We start from the raw sequence: 17,431 nt of genomic DNA on the forward strand, positions 1-17,431 counted from the left end.
AGTTATAGAATTTGATTTTTGTCCTAAGTGCAAGGGGATTGCACAAAATCAGTTCCTGGTTTGCTATTGAAATATAATTTTAGGTAATTTTTTCATTGTTTATAATTGAAAAAACACAAATGCTTTTGACAATATTTAGTAATCCTTTTAAATACTTTATAAATAATTTAGATTCTAATCTACATAAAAAGCTGTTCATGTTACTAAACTTGTAATTTTCTTCAATTGAACATATGCTATTTTGTCTTGCAATCAAAACATATGTAAATGGCATTTCTGATATCTTTTCTAATTTAGTCAAACATTTTTTTTCTATAAACTGACATAGTTTAAAGAAAAAACATTGTGCTCACAACATAGATTTCATTGCTGTACATTTGTTAGCTTATCCTTTCCTTGTTAATTGAAAATTTGGTTATTTATAATTTTCCACACCTACTCCTATGTTCCAGTAAAAGTTTTTCTGTTTTTTTCTAGATTGATATGCATTTGTACTCATTACAGAACTTTTCTAGATATTTGGGTGCTATCAGCAGCATATATACCTATCTTCCAAGTCTACTTATTTTTAAGTAGGACAAATTGGTTGCAATTAATACTACGTTAAGTCATAGAAATTACAAATATCTCTGAAATCTGCAAATATGGCAGGTGTAGAATCTTTAAATTCACAGAAGAAGTTAACTTCATATGAATCTAAAACATATCAATGCACAAAATGACTTTTTTTTTTTTGGTAACTGAGGTCCAAATCTGAGATTAATTCTTTCATGTTTTTTGGAAAATAGAAGTGAGAAAGTAAAATTCATTTGTATGTATTAATAAAGTTAAAAAAACTATTATTCTTCCATTTTCTAGCCAAATGTTTTCTTATGTACTTCTCTCTGTGAATTGCATTATGAAAAAGGCCGCATAACAGAAAGACTAAATGTACTCTAACATAGAAAAAAGAATTGCTTAACAGAAAATAGAAAGCCTGCAATTGTCATCACATTGGATTCAGTATTTTAAATACAAGACATAATTTAGTGGCTACGTGCAGAGATATTAACTCTGCATGATAAGGCAGTGCAAGCTGAGTTTTAGACATAGACAGTCTTTTAGAGCCATGACACTAATCAGCTAAGGAATTCTTGGATTTTTAGACTTTTGGTAATATCAAACATGTTGATGATTTCAAACATGACTGTCTTTTGCATATTTTATAGAGTGCCAAAACCACTTTAAATATATAGTAAACATTAATATATTCATGATATCATCAGTAGTATTTTTTTCCTCCTAAGTCTGCCCTGCTGGTGAAAATGGAGAGATGTTAAATGTACGTCTGAAAAATTGTCCTGTAGCTTCTCTGCTCCTCAGTGTTCTCATACTGAGGGAATGGAGTGGTACAGGGCACCAGAAAAAAAATGCAGGAGAGGGAGAGCACACAAAGAAGGAAATTAGAATTTATGAGTGGTTATTTGATTTGGCATGTTCTTTGTACTGCCAGAGACTCATTCTTCTTCTGCTTTCTAATTTGTACTTCATCATTGAGTCTACTTTGATTTCAGAGATCAGACATAATTTATCACATTAAGTTTGACCAAAAAATTCAATGGTCATAAAGCTCTTAAAAAAAGGTGACATATCTGACTACATTAGTTCCTACAAACATTTTTGTGTTTTTGTTTTGTTATAAACCCTATCACACATAAAGCCAAATAAAAAACTAGGTGAAAAGCAGTATTATCCATGGGAGTAATATCTTTAATTTCTAAAGGCTTTACAGGTAAGTAAGTAAATACCCATAAGACCGTGGACAAATGAGAAAAGTATGTTAACAGGCAGTTTATTGTTAATGAAATGCAAGTGACTCTTGAACATATTAATAAATACTTAAACTGTCACATAAAAATGCAAGTATAAGTACAGTGAGATTCCTTGGTTCATCTATGATTGGCAAAGATCCAAAAATCTGATAGTATACTGTGTTGAGAGGATTTTGATAAAATAAGAAAATTCAAATCTTGTTATTAAATTTCTAAATTGATAGAATATATGGAGGGAAATTTTCAATATCTATTAAAATTTTTTTAATTTTGCACTGGTAATTATACTGCTAGTATTATATCTTAACGGCATACCCACATGTGTGTAATATATGTACATAGTCTTTATTGCAAGGATTGATTTAAGAACAAAGTACTGAAAAACTCTAAATATAAAAACCTAAATGTCCATCAATAAAGATTCCTGAAGTATATTATTGGTACATCCATAAAACAGAAAGCAATGAGATCTTGCTGCATAGCACAGGGAACTATATCTAGTCACGTATGATGGAACATGATGGAGGATAATGTGAGAAAAAGTGTGTGTGTGTGTGTGTGTGTGTGTGTATATATACATATATATAAATATGTGACTGGGTCACTATGCTGTGCTGTGCAGTAGAAATTGACAGAACATTGTAAACCAACTATAATGGAAAAAATAAAAATCGTTAAAAAATTCAAAAAATAAACAAAATAAAAAACAATTAGGAAACATCTGATGCTTTGAACAATTTACAAGGAAAGGAAGCACCCCAGACTAAGGAAGGGCTAGAGAACATTTTATCATGATTTTTGGTGCCTGAAGTGTTGTTAAAGAAAATTTAACCCAGACTCCTCACTTCTCACTGAGAAAATTCAAACCCAGAAAGCAAAAATTGTCTGTCTAAATAATTTAATGAGATAGTGACATAGGCAAGATTCATTTATACATCTCAGTTTTTCCTTCTATCAAGTTGCAGGGCCATAGAATTATAGCCCTGTGAATGGGTTGCTGTTTTAGTCGGTGTTTCATGAATATAGATATTTTGATAGAAATGTTCAAGCTGAGGAGGTATTACAATTAATATTAGAACCAATGACTTTTCTAACTATGTGGTTAAGATTTTCTGGAGAATAAGTGTATTATAATTTGGTGACATTAACTGTAATTTTTTAAAGTTTTTTTTTTCTTTGCAACACCATAAAATCTGTGTTGATTTACAGCCCAAGCAAACACACTCTCATAAGCTAATAGCCCTGCTTTAGATGGTGTTCTTTCTTTACATACTCTTTGGGGAAGAATGAGGATAGATCAATACAAGTTATGATTGGTTTCATTCCACTTAGCATGTATTCAGTCACATCCATTGTGTTCATCAAAACACTGCTTTATTTCTGATATGAGATTCTGAATGGACCAAAACTAATTATGGCTGCTTTTTAGATGTGTAATAAGTATCAGTGACTTTTAGTGTCACGTCTGATCATAGTAATATTGTATAGTAGTGTACCTTATTCCCAGTTTATAGGTCGTGAAACTAGGAGATTAATAGGAGACAATATTTGAAAGTCTACATATCTAACAGCAATTTTCTATTCATTACAGAGCCACAAATGAAAAAAAAAAAAAAAAAAACTAAGACCTTGCTCTCTTAATTTTCTAAACATTTTGTCTCTGAGATCAACAAAATTGTAGCAGCAATTAGAACATCTTAGGCCGGAACAGGTCTCTGAAAGCTAAAATAAGTATCATGAAGTCTAACCACTAAAGTTCACATTCTCGCCTTTAAGTGGATATCCCGGGTTGTCACTCATTCTGTTAGTTACCAATTTAAAATGTTTAAATCATTAAAGCCATTTTGTTCAAAATCCAAACAAGACAGAATGTTATAAAGCAAAAGTGCTGTCGTCACACCCCAGTCTCTACATTGTATTCAGAAGTAACTGCCAAAATTTTTAAAGGTATTCTTCAAGAGTTTCCTGTGGATATTTACATTCATTTGTGCATAGGTACACATAGGTTTTCATGTGTTTGGTTTCTCTTAAGTGTATCTAAGTTTACTTTCCACCTATTTTCTTTATTTTCTTTTCTTTTTTGCTTTTTAGGGCCATACTTGTGGCATATAGAAGTTCCAAGGCTAGGGGTTGAATCTGAACTGCAGCTGCCAGCCTATGCCACAGCCACAGCAACACTGGATCCTTAACCCACTGAGTAAGGCCAGAGGTTGAACCAGAATCTCCATGAATACTACTCAGGTTTATAACCCACAGATCCACAATGGGAACTCCCTCTGCCTGTTTTCTGAACACTGTGTCTGAGAAAGCTGTTCATGGTAAGTCGTAGATGTGCCACATCATTTTTAACTCCTCCTCAGTATTCTATAATTTATTTATCCATTCCCTAATTTATAGATATTTAGGTTTCCATTCCTTTTTTGTTGTTGTGGAAAACACTGTGGCAGTGAACATCTTTATATGCATTTTTTCACAGAGAATACAAAGATATGTGCATTTTTCATCTCACTATTATCAAATCATCCTCTAAATGAGGTACACCAATTTACACACCCAGCAATAGCATATGAAGGCACCCATTTTCTCCCATTCTGGCCAATACTAAATAATGCAGTTGTGGTAGCTAGCCTCCAGTGATCCTAATCTCTTGACTTTAATGCCTTTGTGGTGTCCCTTCCACACTAAATTAGAGCCGGCTTGTGTGTCCAACAGAATAAGGTGAAAATCACCACGTGGTACTTCTGAGGCTTGGTCATAAAAACTTTGTTCTCTTGGATTGCTTCCTCTGGAAGAGGCCAATCCCCATGCCATGAGGACACTCAAGCAAGTTCACAGAGTGGAACCAATGCCTCCCTCCCACCTCAAGCACCAACTGCCAGCCATAGAATCACACCATCCAGCCCGTCATGCCTTCAATGACTGTAGCTCCATAAGAACAAGACCCTGAGTTTGAATTGCCAAATCGCTGCTGAATTCCTAAAGCACCAAAACCATGAGAAAGAAATGATTTTTGTAAGATGAAAAAAGAACAAAAAAAGAATTAGGGAGTTCTTTTTGCTGACAGACAGAAAATATCTCCACTAAGTATTCGCAGATGAGAAAATCAGCATGCACAGTCATGTGCAAAGCATACAATCATTTGTGTTTAGTGATATAAATGTATGATATATATGTATGTATATATGTATATACACAGATATGTATTTTTACTTATATATACATAAATTATCTCTGGAAGTATTAAATAATTTGGTGAAGGATACTTCCTCTTAGGAGAGAAATTGTATGCCTGCAATGAGAGATAAGGGCCAGATATAGTTGAGCAAATTCAGAGGTATTTAAAAAAAATTCCTGGTGATTGGCTCTATTTGAAGGTAAGGGAAAATCAAAATTGGCTTTCAGATTTCTTGTTTGGGGAACTAGCTAGAAGATATGTACTCCAAAATGCATTCATTCATCACTTTTTAATATTAACTTATTTTTATGGTTGCACATGCAGCATATGGAAGTTCCCAGATCAGGGCTTGAATCCCGAGCTACACCGTGACCTACACTGCAGCTGCCACAACTGCTGGATCCTATAACCACCTCACCCAGCTGGGGGTAGAACCTGTTCCTTCTCAGTGATCTGAGCTGCTGCAGTCGAATTCTTAAACCACTGTGCCATAGAGGGAACTCCATTCATTAGTTTTCTAAAACATTCATTATATGTCAAATATGGGGTGGATGATGATGAATTATTGCACATACAAGATTTAAAGTGGACATACCAACTAGGTAATTTAGATATATGCTAGTGAGAAAGTACACTATTTAAAATTATGTCAACATTTAGCACCTTTTTTTTTTTTTTACAAGGAAATGATATAAGTCCTCCTAAGACCACAGGCCTTTTATTTAGTGAAATATCTTGGCAGGCTACTTTCTGGGCAAGATTTTTAAAGTTTTGAGCAGGCAGCTAAAAAATGTGTATAATATAAGAAGCAACTCTTGTCAGAATTAAATGAGGCATCCAGGGACCAGTGGCTGAAAACTTTACCAGATTTAGCCTGAAAGGACAAGAGAAGGAAATAGAAACTGGTGAGAGCTGGAGCCAAGAAGGGGAACACAAGATAAAAAGTAGCCAGGGATGTTCTTACTGCCAAAATTTTAGTGATGTGGCAGGGAGGAGAGGTGAAAGAAATATCCAGACCTTTTCCTCCTTCTCTCTAATCTCCTGCCAGTTCCATTCCCTATCCAGTCTTCACAAAGATCAGAGAAAAAAAAGCCTGATGAATGTAGTCCATGGGGGAGGGTCAGCCCATCGGGACACAGAAGAGAAAAAGGTATAAAACACAGCAAATGGAGAAAAGCAAAATAGCAAGAGAAGTGAAGGGGGGATAACAATGTGGGGACAGTGAGGCAAGTATCTCCCAGGAATTTTGGGTATAAATGGGAAGAGAGAAGTTTAGTTAGGAGAGAATACATGAAGAAAGCAAGGCATTGGGAAAACTGGAAAGTCAAATGTAAAATAATGAAATTAGAGCATTCTCTAAACTCATTTACAAAACTGATTTTGAAATGGATTAAAAATCTAAATGTTAAGACTTGAAACCATAAAACCCCTAGAGGAAAACATGGGGAGAACACTGACATAAATTGTTGCAATGGTTTTTGATCTGTCTCCTAAAGCAAAGGAAATAAAACCACAAATAAAAAAATGGGATTTTTTAATCTTGAAAACACTTGCACAGCAAAGAAAACCATGGACAAAAGAGAAAGAGATATGAGATACGGTATTGAACTATATATTAATAAGACAAAGAAAGGGCAATGGTATAAGGTGGAGACCATTAGAAGGCCTTGAAGCACTTAAAGAGAACCATTATGAAGGCTTAGACAGGAGAGTTAAAATGGAAATAATTTGATAAATGATTTGAAAATAATTTGATGAATTGGGAATATTTTGGAGGAACTCAAAGCAAGATTAAGGAAAGAAGTCAGGAAAAGGAAGGAGCTAAGTTTCTGGCTGGGATCACTGAGTCAAGAGAAATGCCATTAGCTGAAGCAGGGCAGAGTAAAGGAGCAGTAGGTTTGGAAACAGAAGAATGGAAATGTCTGTAAAATATTAATGTTAAGAAAGAACTTTGTCTTTCAGTAGAGATTCAGAGAAGCTGGGATTCTTTATTAGGTGCACCAAGTTTCTGGGGCACATACTCCATTTTTACATTAACATTTTCTCCTTGTCACCTGTTCTTCTCTGTAGACCTTCTCAGTCCCTCCACTGCTCTGAAAATCATTCCTCATCCAAAAGCAAGCCATGTGCATATCTAAGCAGTTCTAGCCACTTATGTCCAACTAAACCTTTTTTCTGAATCTAATTTATGTTTAAGTACTGTACGTGACAATTAAAATACTGATTTTGGGGGGGGATGTCAGCATTACATGCTATGGAGTTTGAAAAATTTTATCATAAATATTTCCATGAAAAGAAAGAAGCAAACAATTACACAAAACAAGAGTCTAAATCTCTGGGCCATTGCCAGATTTACTTTTCATATAGTATGATTTCCTTCAGGCTCTGAGCAAATGGGTTTGTGCTATGGGCCTGGTCACTTTAAATAAGGGAAAGCAGCACATGGAGGCAGACTAGTAAGTGATAATGAATGCTATTGCAAGCTTCTAGGTCATGTCACTACACTTCCCTCTTGTGATGTATAACTCACTTTCAATTATGGGCAAACAACTTAAATGTTTTTACCATCTCATTTTTGAGAAAAACAACCCAAAGTGTGTTAATTACTCCCACAGAAAGATGATTTCACTTCACCAAAGTAGTTTTTCAGTTGGCTATTGCAATTGATAGAATTAATTACATGAGATTTGGGGACATGTGGTATGGTATTTAAATATTTGTTTTATAGGCTCTTGTGTCTCAATCTTTAAGAAAATGGGTTTTGGCTGTTTCTTTGCTTCAACCTGTTATTGCTCCCCTAAGATTTCTCTTAAAACTGGTATGTGGAATTTAATCACATCAAGCAAAAAATTAAATACAAATGGTGTCATTCAAAGAGGTGGAGATTCTGGGCTAAAGCTATCATGTAATTAAGATGACTTGGGTTCTTGAACATGAGAAATTTATGTTTATATATGATTCTAAAATCTGAAATGTGAAACAATGTCATTTTATTATTATAATAATTTAATAATAAACATGTATAATTATTATATAATATGTCTAATTACTGTCACTGCTAACATTTAGATGGGCTGAAGCATCTAGGCAAAGGTGAGAATTTTGACATCTCGTTTCAAAAGCACAGATGATGACAGACAATAGGATGGGGCATAAAATTGCCATTTTAATGATCAGGTAGACTTCCTCAGATATAGGTTCTTAGGATCAAGTCCTTAATTAAGCAATCAACAGTGGTTAAATGTGTTTTCTGAGTATGCCAAACCCAATTGATCCACACTGTGCCCCTTTGACACTAATTTTACTGCTAAGATTTAATTTCTTGGAGTTCCCATCGTCGCTCAGTGGAAACCAATCTGACTGTTATCCAAGAGGATGCAGGTTCATCCCTGGCCTCTCTCAGTGGGTTAAGGATCTGGCATTGCTGTGGTTGTGGTATAGGCTGGCAGCTATAGCTCTGATTCAACACCTAGCTTGGGAATCTACATATGCTGCAGATGCGGCTCTAAAAAAAGAAAAAAAAATGATTTAATTTCTTCTACTATAAAGTTAGAATTATAACAGTCCTTCCTTGTAAACTGCTGTAAGGATAAGTGAGATAGTGGGTGAAGTATTTACACACTGCTTTGTACCAAGTTGACTATGAAAATACTGGCAGTTTTAGTTACATTAGCAGAAGTTCTTTTCTCTCAGGATTTTACAACTGTAGAATACTGTAATTTGACCTTTATACTTATTGAAGACCTTTTCTAGCTTCTATGCTTTTGCACTCTCTTGAATCAGTTACATATATTTATGTAATTTATAGTCACATCTCAGTGCAGACAACTGAAGTCCTTCATGTCCAAAAGCTTTTATCCACCTTGATTATCTACACAGAGACAAGAAGCCAATTGCCTCATATAAATAAGGTTATCTTCTTTGTCAAGCTATCTTCTTTCTCTTCTATGTCTTTAATTGGCCCTTTTCACGGATCACATCTCCATAACTGTCACAAAAACCTTTAGATGACTGTGAATTTGAGCTGAGCAACCTAGAATTTGACCCAAAGGAAAAGCTTGCATGATTTCAACTCTCGCCTCGTAAACTTCAGTTTTCTCTTTCTATTTGATTGGAATTCTTTAGAAAAACCTCATGGCTCAGAAAAATCAATTTCTGGGTCTGGAAAGCACCACCTATGAATTTCACATTTCTTTTTAAATGAAAGGATTGTTCCACATGAAGTTTATTTTTATCTAATGTAGAGACGTGCAATTGCTTGCTTTCCAAAGTCAGTGACCAAGGAGAGATTATCCCTAGGGATTCTGATGCATAAGAGAGGCCACTATTTGTATTCTAAACCTGAAGTAGATTTCATAAGGAAACATCAAAGAATGCCCTCCTCTCTTTCACAGCATAGCCACTGGTAAACAAAATTCTAGCTCTGGTTTACTCTTGTTTCTTTTTTTACAGGTGGGAACTGAATAACTCTAAAGACCAGAAATAACTATAGGGGAATACAGAGAGTTCAGTAAATAACACTACCTGGCTTCTTTTCAGTATCTGCTTTCTTTTTTGTCAGATTTCTATTTCATCATTTCAACAAACTAGAGGTTTATTATAGAAAATAATTTCATTTTAATATTTTATTTTAATCTTATTTTTGTCTTTTAAACTCTCACAGATTATAAATCTGATCAGCAGATATTTTTCCATTCACATTGGCTTTACCTGTGAGGAGGTGAAACTTCATTACATGATTTTTAATTATAATAGTGGGCTAAGACAACAAATGTGTATTGGTGACTATATTTTACACAGCTCTTTTAAATGTATGGTGGAACAAATAAGGAATTTAAAGTTTAAGGAATTGTGATGAATTGCATGAGGACATGAATCCTATCTGTTTTGGTCATTGCTATCCTCAGGCTTGCAGAATGCTTGTCCTGTAATCATAGCAGGTGCTCAGTAAGTTGAAATGAATGAACAAAAACATTATCACAAATCAGTAGGGAAGCAAAGAATTAAATTTAGATCTTCTGATTTCAAATTTTATGCTCTTTACATTATGGCATTCTGTGAAAATTTTCACTCTTTGCCTTTCTGTGAAGACTGGCTGATCACACAACTGTGAATATGATTATCTCTTAATATGGAAAAAGGTACTTCTAAAATGGGTTTAGAGAAATTCTGCGTGTACTCATAAAGTCAGTAAAACTAATTATAGACAAAATGCAATAAAGTTCATAAAATTTTGGTTTCATGCATTTATCACTTATAAACTCTTGGCAGGCCTTGTAAACACATAGATACAGTATAGGAAGATGTTTTAAAAGGCACAGGATTCTATGAAATAATACAAGAGGTTAATTAGTAATTTTTATATTTTAAGTGGTCTCAATATGGGAAAATCTTGAATAAATAATGTATCTCAGCTAGCTGTCACAGAGCATGACTACAGACACATAAAAAGTCTTCCCAGCTTCTCTGATCTGGACATGAGCTTTACTTCAAAGGATTCATCCCAGAAATCATAGATTATTTCAATTTATTTTGAATGTATAATTAGCACTATGCATTTATTTCAAAATATATAAATTGTTTTCAAAATTCTAGGTATAGAAGCATACATAGAATTTAGAAATCAATATTACATCCATATTTCTTTCTAGAAAATGAAAAAAGGCTAGGTTTTCAGTATGTGTTACTATTTTAAGGCTGAATTTATAGCTTCCTTAAGTTGTGGTTATTTAAGTCTATGAGGCAGAACACTGCTCAGAAATGCCAATTATGCATGTGCCAATTCAATGATAAGGTTAAAAGCTAAATTTCCATCCATCTACTAATAAACCTGCCAAAATTATACGGATGCTCCTCAATAGATGCTTATTTCACATAAATGAGTTACTGCGCATGTTTGTATTCCTTTCATCTGAAGTAGATTTCTCCAAGGCTTGTTCTTCATTTCCCTTAGCTGTTGTTGAAATGTAACCTGCCTAGTGAAACTTTTTCTGACCACTTAGCTAATCCATAGTCCTTTGCTCTGTTCTATTTTCTCTGTAGCACTTATCACTACTGACATATATTTTATTTTCATTCCCTCTGCCAGTCCCACCATTCCATTAGGATATAAATAGATGAAGGTAGGATATATTTTCCTTTTTTTTTATTGCTTTAACTCCAGAGTCTGTAACATTGCATGATGCAGAGAAGGCAATCTATATTATTTGATGAGTGGGTTAATTACATCAATTATGTTTTTCCCTTGACTTTGAAAAAATATATCTGTAATTGTGATATTAACCTCATTAGAGAAAGAAGAGGTTATAAATTCATCAGCAAAGATACATATATATATATAATTAGTATATAAATTTAATTAGCAAATTAATCATGTTAATTAAATCTGCTTTCAGTTCCATCTTTGAAGAGTAGATAGTTGGTCAGATTAAATAGTATTAAATTAAGCTGATCCTGAAGAGAAATTATACAGAGAAGAGCAGAGTGATTGAAAAGAATGTGTGCTTCTAAAGTTCAAGGACATACTTTGACTACTAAATCATGTAACTCACTTCTAAAATGCAAATTGTTTTAACATAGAAAAGTGAAAGCAATTTGTCAATCACACTAGTTTAATTTATTAAATATGAATATCTCTCTTATTATTACCACAGATTATCTGAAATGCGTGGCCGCATCTCACTTTTTTCTCTGATGCCATTACCAAAGTAACTGGGCTGATTTCCATTTCTTTATACTTGGCCTAAATTATCTCCCTCTCCAAGATTCTGTAAAAGGCACTGGGTTCATTTTCCGAATTTATAATCTGAATATGTAAGTACGGTATATGTGGTATATGTGACTTTCAAAGTGCTATTGAGATTCTGCAGAGTTCTACAAAAGTACATTAGAACATAATGTTAAGTTGACTTTTACTTTCCTTCCAACCACCTTATCTGTTAGTTAGATAAACCCATTATCTCTTTCTATCTTTCTATCTAGCCAATGCATAAATGCAACGCAAAAGTAAAGAACAATTTAAGCATTTAACAAAAGGAAATATCAATTCCTAATAATAATGTAAATAATCAGTGTCTTATAGTTTACCATATTGTTATTATAGTTATTGGAACTGAAGGATCAACTTGATTTGCAAAATGGTAAAGGACTTCTCCTTATTCATTTTAATTATTTTTCTTCCCTATAGATAACTTCAGCACCCAGGTTCTGTTAATGACTTCTGTGAAGTCAGTGGTTACTGAATTCATTTTGTTGGGCCTGTCTAGCTCTCGGGAACTGCAACTCTTCCTTTTCTTAATCTTCTCTGTGTTTTATGGAGCTGCGGTCTTGGGAAACATCCTTATCATCCTCAAAGTGATCACAGACTCTCGACTGCACTCCCCAATGTACTTTCTTCTCAGCAATCTCTCCTTCATCGACGTGTGTCAGACTACCTTTGCCACTCCCAAGATGACTGCAGACTTCCTCAGCGAGCATAAGACCATCACCTTCCAGGGATGCATGTCACAAATCTCTTTCTTGCATGTTTTCGGGGGCAGTGAGATGGTGCTTCTTGTTGCCATGGCCTATGACAGATACATTGTGATTTGCAAACCTCTGCATTACATGACTATCATGAGCCGAAAGGTGTGTGCTATTCTGGTGGGGGTTTCTTGGGCCATTGGCATTCTACACTCATCCAGCCATCTAGCATTCACGGTTGACCTTCCTTTCTGTGGACCCAACAAGGTGGACAATTTCTTTTGTGACCTTCCCCTCGTGATCAAGCTTGCCTGCTTAGACACCTATGTTTTAGAGATCCTTGTGCTCACAAACAGTGGCCTGCTCTCACTTATCTGTTTTCTCCTTTTGCTCATTTCTTACACTGTCATCCTCGCCACTGTCCACCGCCAGTCCCCTGGTGGGACATCCAAGGCCCTTTCCACTCTCTCTGCCCACATCACTGTTGTGGTTTTGTTCTTTGGCCCATTAATCTTTATCTATATTTGGCCCTTTGAAAGCTTCCCAATTGACAAATTTATCTCTGTGTTTTTTTACTGTCTTCACTCCCTGCCTTAACCTTATGATTTACATGCTGAGGAATAAAGATGTAAAGGAAGCCATGAAGAAGCTGAGGAAGCAGCATGTGGGTTCCAAGGAAGTCTTTTAGACAACTGTGAAGAAGTAACACAAGTCCTTTCTTCTTGTTGTTTGCAACGTATGCATATAATTGTTCTGACTGTGTTTCTATCACAGTTAGTCTTTCATGATTATAGGGCCTGAATCTGGTGCTGTTGGTAAATGCAGTGCAGGATCTCATATTATGCTATCTGTCCTGATATTCTGTGGCTCACTCATCTTCTCTAATACAGCAACTATATATATTAAAAGTCCCAAATATTTCTTTTCCTATATATAGTTTAAAAAACTCTTGTGGCATTTTAAAGTCATTTCTATATTAAGGCAGATTAGTTAACACATATAATTTATTGAGGTAACAAAGAAAGAAATTTAGCATTAAAAACAGAATGAGGGAAGTTCCTCCTGTGGCTCAGTGGTAAGGAGTCTGACTAATATACATGAGGATGCAGGTTTGATTCCTGGCTCGCCGTGGCTAAGGATCTGGTATTACAGTGCGCTATTGTGTGGGCTGCAGATGGCTTGGATCCCATGTTGCTGTGGCTCAGATTTGACCCCTAGCCTGGGAACTTCCATATGCTACAGGTGTGGCCCTAGAAAAAGTAAAAAAAAAAGAAAAACATAACAGAATCTGCTTTGACATGATATGCTGAATGAAGACTTCTCTACTTTTATAAGTTATAGTTCATAATTATTTCAGCTAATAACTTGATTCGTATAAATAGCTGCAAGTATTCCACACTCACAAATAAGACATTAGTGTTTATAAATTTTTTATTTATTATTTATGTTAAATTTTAAATACTCAAAATACTATAATATCAATGATAGGACTGAGTTTTGCTGCTCTGATTGAAAAAAATACCATGTCAGCAGTACAACCAAGCCTATAGTTCAAATTACAAGAATACTCCTAATATTTTCTGGGAGAAATGCCATATCACTTTATACACTGTATCACTGATAATAAACCTGCCATTAGTTGAAAATGACTACAGGATATCTAAATAGTTATTGACTTTGTTTAGCTAAGTATGAGAGTTTATTTCAAGTAGCCACACAAAGCACAGATATTAGTAATTAGAAAGCATATCCCCTACTTATTTTCTTTAAAACTTTGAGGGAAACTTCAGAAGCATCCCACCAAATCAGGGAATGAATAGGAGAAGGAATGAGCATATGTGATTCAGTTCCTTAACAGTCACAGATCAGTCCCTGCCATCACGTATCACTGTGTATTCATGCTAGGAGGAATTTATTCTGTTTGTGTGAGCTTTCAATTCAAACTTGCGGTTTTTGTAGAGATGTAATTGTGTTTTTGCTTTTTCGTAAAATAGATTGTAATTCCCTAAGACAACCTTTGTTCCATTTCTTACTATATTGGTCAGTGTACTTAGAGCTTAACATGCAAGAACATGCAGTAAGTGCCATAAAGAGGATATATAATTCAAAGCATTAATTTCAGGTAAGTTCTACTGTTGTTTTATACAAAAGTGGTATCTGGAGTCATGGAGTCAGGAGCTAGTAGAAAAGTAGACTGTCTATATCTAAGTCTCAGATTTTTATGAGACATTGTACTTTGTAGCAATCTGCTCTTGTTATCATACTTAATTGTCCACATGTAAGGTTACTTGATCAGATATCACTTTAGTAAACTGATATTGACTTAAAACACCCTATATGACTATGATTAAAATGAGCAATGACAAGTATTACAAAAGAGGCAAAAGCCAGAGTTCCATATTCCAGAAAATTTTTCAAGCCAATTTAGCTATTAAAAAGTTCATTAACAATTATGCAATAGTGCCAAGTAAAGGATATTTGGATATTATAATGGATGTTATAAACGTTGTGATGTTGATAATTAAGTGTGGTAATGTTCAGCTTTGTTCAATTCAAAGCATCCCAATGTATTTCAGCAATTTCAAACTTAACTTATGCAGATATTGTGCACACATAGAGACAATTAAGAAAGATCTCTGGTCTCATATAAACGACTGCGTGTTAAGGAAACAGAGAATCATAGAGGTTTTACATATAAAAAAAAAAAGGACTTACTCTTTATTAGAGTTGCAGAATGGCATAACCAGGAGGGGGCTTTTAGCTGGCCAACCACCAGAAAGTTCCATAACTGACATTAATACAATGAGTTCCCCCAGTTTATGTTTAGGCCCAAACTTGTTAATAATTGCAAGAAAATTGGGGGAATTTGTCAAATTACATTGAAAATATAATTGTCATATCAAAGAGTCACAGCATGTTCTTGGGATAGAAGCCAAATATCAGTAATGGTTTTGGTGAATTTACATTAAAATTTAAAGTTTGGGTTACATGATTGGTACATATAAGATCTTTACAGTCTGATAACCTGATAGGGAAACACTCACCTGAACAATGTTGGGAAGGGCACTGTTATAATTTGTGTCAGTGATTTCCCCTCTTATTTATCTATATATTCATGTCTGCATTCAATCTTTCTCAAGGTGTATTAATACTCTTACCAGATTAAAGTCAAAATTCACTGGCCCAGAAATCAGCATAACTGAGAATTGAGAAGTGAGATATGTTCTCCTATCCTTTATGTATGCTTATAAAACCTAACTCTTAATGGCAATCTTATTTTATCATTTCTGAAGGCTTATGAGGCCATATCATAAGTAGCAATTTTAGGGAAAAGCTACACAAATTGGAAACAAAAATAGAAAAAATTAAATCCATTAGGTTTAAAATGTAAATTAAATACTAGAGAAGTATATTGTCCTCTAGTAAACTGATAAAGAATCAAACAGTTTTGTGTTTTCTATTTAGTATTTTTGATACTAAAATACTGAATAGAACTGAAACTTAGAAATGTGGAAGTTCTATTGGTCAAAAATTACTGAAAAATTTTTAGAAAGCAATTTGTTGTATTTATCAAAATAAGTCTGCATTCACGACCCAATACGTTATTCCTTGGAGGCTTCTTTCTTGAGTAATTTAATCATCCAATTCTGAAGCATAAAATTAAATATGTATATGTTGTACATCATGGACTCTAAAAATTATAGTTTCTTTGAAGAATTGGTTAAAACTAGTCATAAAGAAGAAAAAAAATGTGAATCCTTCTGTGCAAGAATGCCATCTGAAGACAGAGACTAACATTTCTTCCCTTCTCTGGAGGAACTTTCTTCCACCCAGTGGAGCCAGAATAAACTTCATTCCAAAATGTGAAAAAGCATCATATGATAGGGGAACATTTTATGTGAACTTACTTAATGACAAATCACAAATTCCTAAAAAACGAGCAATATAATCCCAGAATATACAAAAGCAACAAGCAAAAAGAATGATCTAATTAAGGTTACTCAGAAATGCAAGACTGGTTTGACATTTGATTATTAGTCAATAAAATTTACTCTGTTAAAAAGGTACAAGGAAAGAAACAAATGATTGTCTCAAGACATGAAAAAAATTTCAATAACAGTTAATAATCATTGCTGGGAAAAAACTTTCATAATCTAAGAATAGAAAAAAAAATGTCTAGGACAAAATAGTTAAAATAAAGTATAAAAATGAAGTAGATGGAGGTGGGACTCATAGCAAATTCAATTCAGATAAACTTCAGATGTAAACTGAGTATTTAGTAAAGAACTCAACCTAAAATATTTAAAAACAAACCTTGAAATAATTCACCTGACCCACTAGTAACTTCTCTGACTGACTGAACAAAGACCACTATTTTTGTAGAAAGAAAAAAAAGGCCTGCACTCAGAACTGTAAAATTTATGCTGTCTGCCATTAAATCAAAGATTACTAGATACGTAAAAAAGCACAAAAACATGAATCATACTCAGAAAAATTTTAAATCAACAGAAATAGGTTTAGAAATTACCTAGACATTGGAATTAGAAGAAAATAACTTTAAAAGTGCTAGTATAAATATGCAAAGGATATAAAGAAAAACATGAACATAACAGTGAGATATGAAATATGTTTAACAAAACAACATTTCTAGAGAAAAATATAATTATGGATGAATTATTAGTAGAGATTATTAATGGCATATTTTGGCAAATCAGACAGCATGAAATAAATGATCAGTAAATGGAAGGTATAACAAGAGAAAATCTCAAAACAGATGTACAGAGACAAAAAATACAAAATGAAAAACTGAGGAGAGTTACAGTGATATGTAAGATAATATCAATTAGTCTAACACATATGTAATTGGAGTTTTAGTGGGAAAGAAGAAAAGGGAGGTACTGAAAAATATATTTTAAGAAACAGTGACCAAAATTTTACAAATTTGATGAAAAAATTTAACATAAATAGTCAATCCCTACAAATG

General features: G+C 33.9%; 1 protein-coding gene across 1 annotated transcript; it reads left to right on the forward strand.

The window, feature by feature from the left end:
• Positions 1 to 4,074: 4,074 nt before the first annotated feature.
• LOC125136695 (olfactory receptor 4K1-like) lies at positions 4,075 to 13,135 on the forward strand. Its single transcript, XM_047797503.1, is given in 3 exon segments — positions 4,075 to 4,129; positions 12,173 to 13,014; positions 13,016 to 13,135. Coding segments are annotated over 3 exon segments (1,017 nt in total).
• Positions 13,136 to 17,431: the final 4,296 nt, after the last annotated feature.

This window comes from Phacochoerus africanus, chromosome 9 (assembly GCF_016906955.1).
Source record: "Phacochoerus africanus isolate WHEZ1 chromosome 9, ROS_Pafr_v1, whole genome shotgun sequence".
Taxonomy (NCBI): Eukaryota; Metazoa; Chordata; class Mammalia; order Artiodactyla; family Suidae; genus Phacochoerus; species Phacochoerus africanus.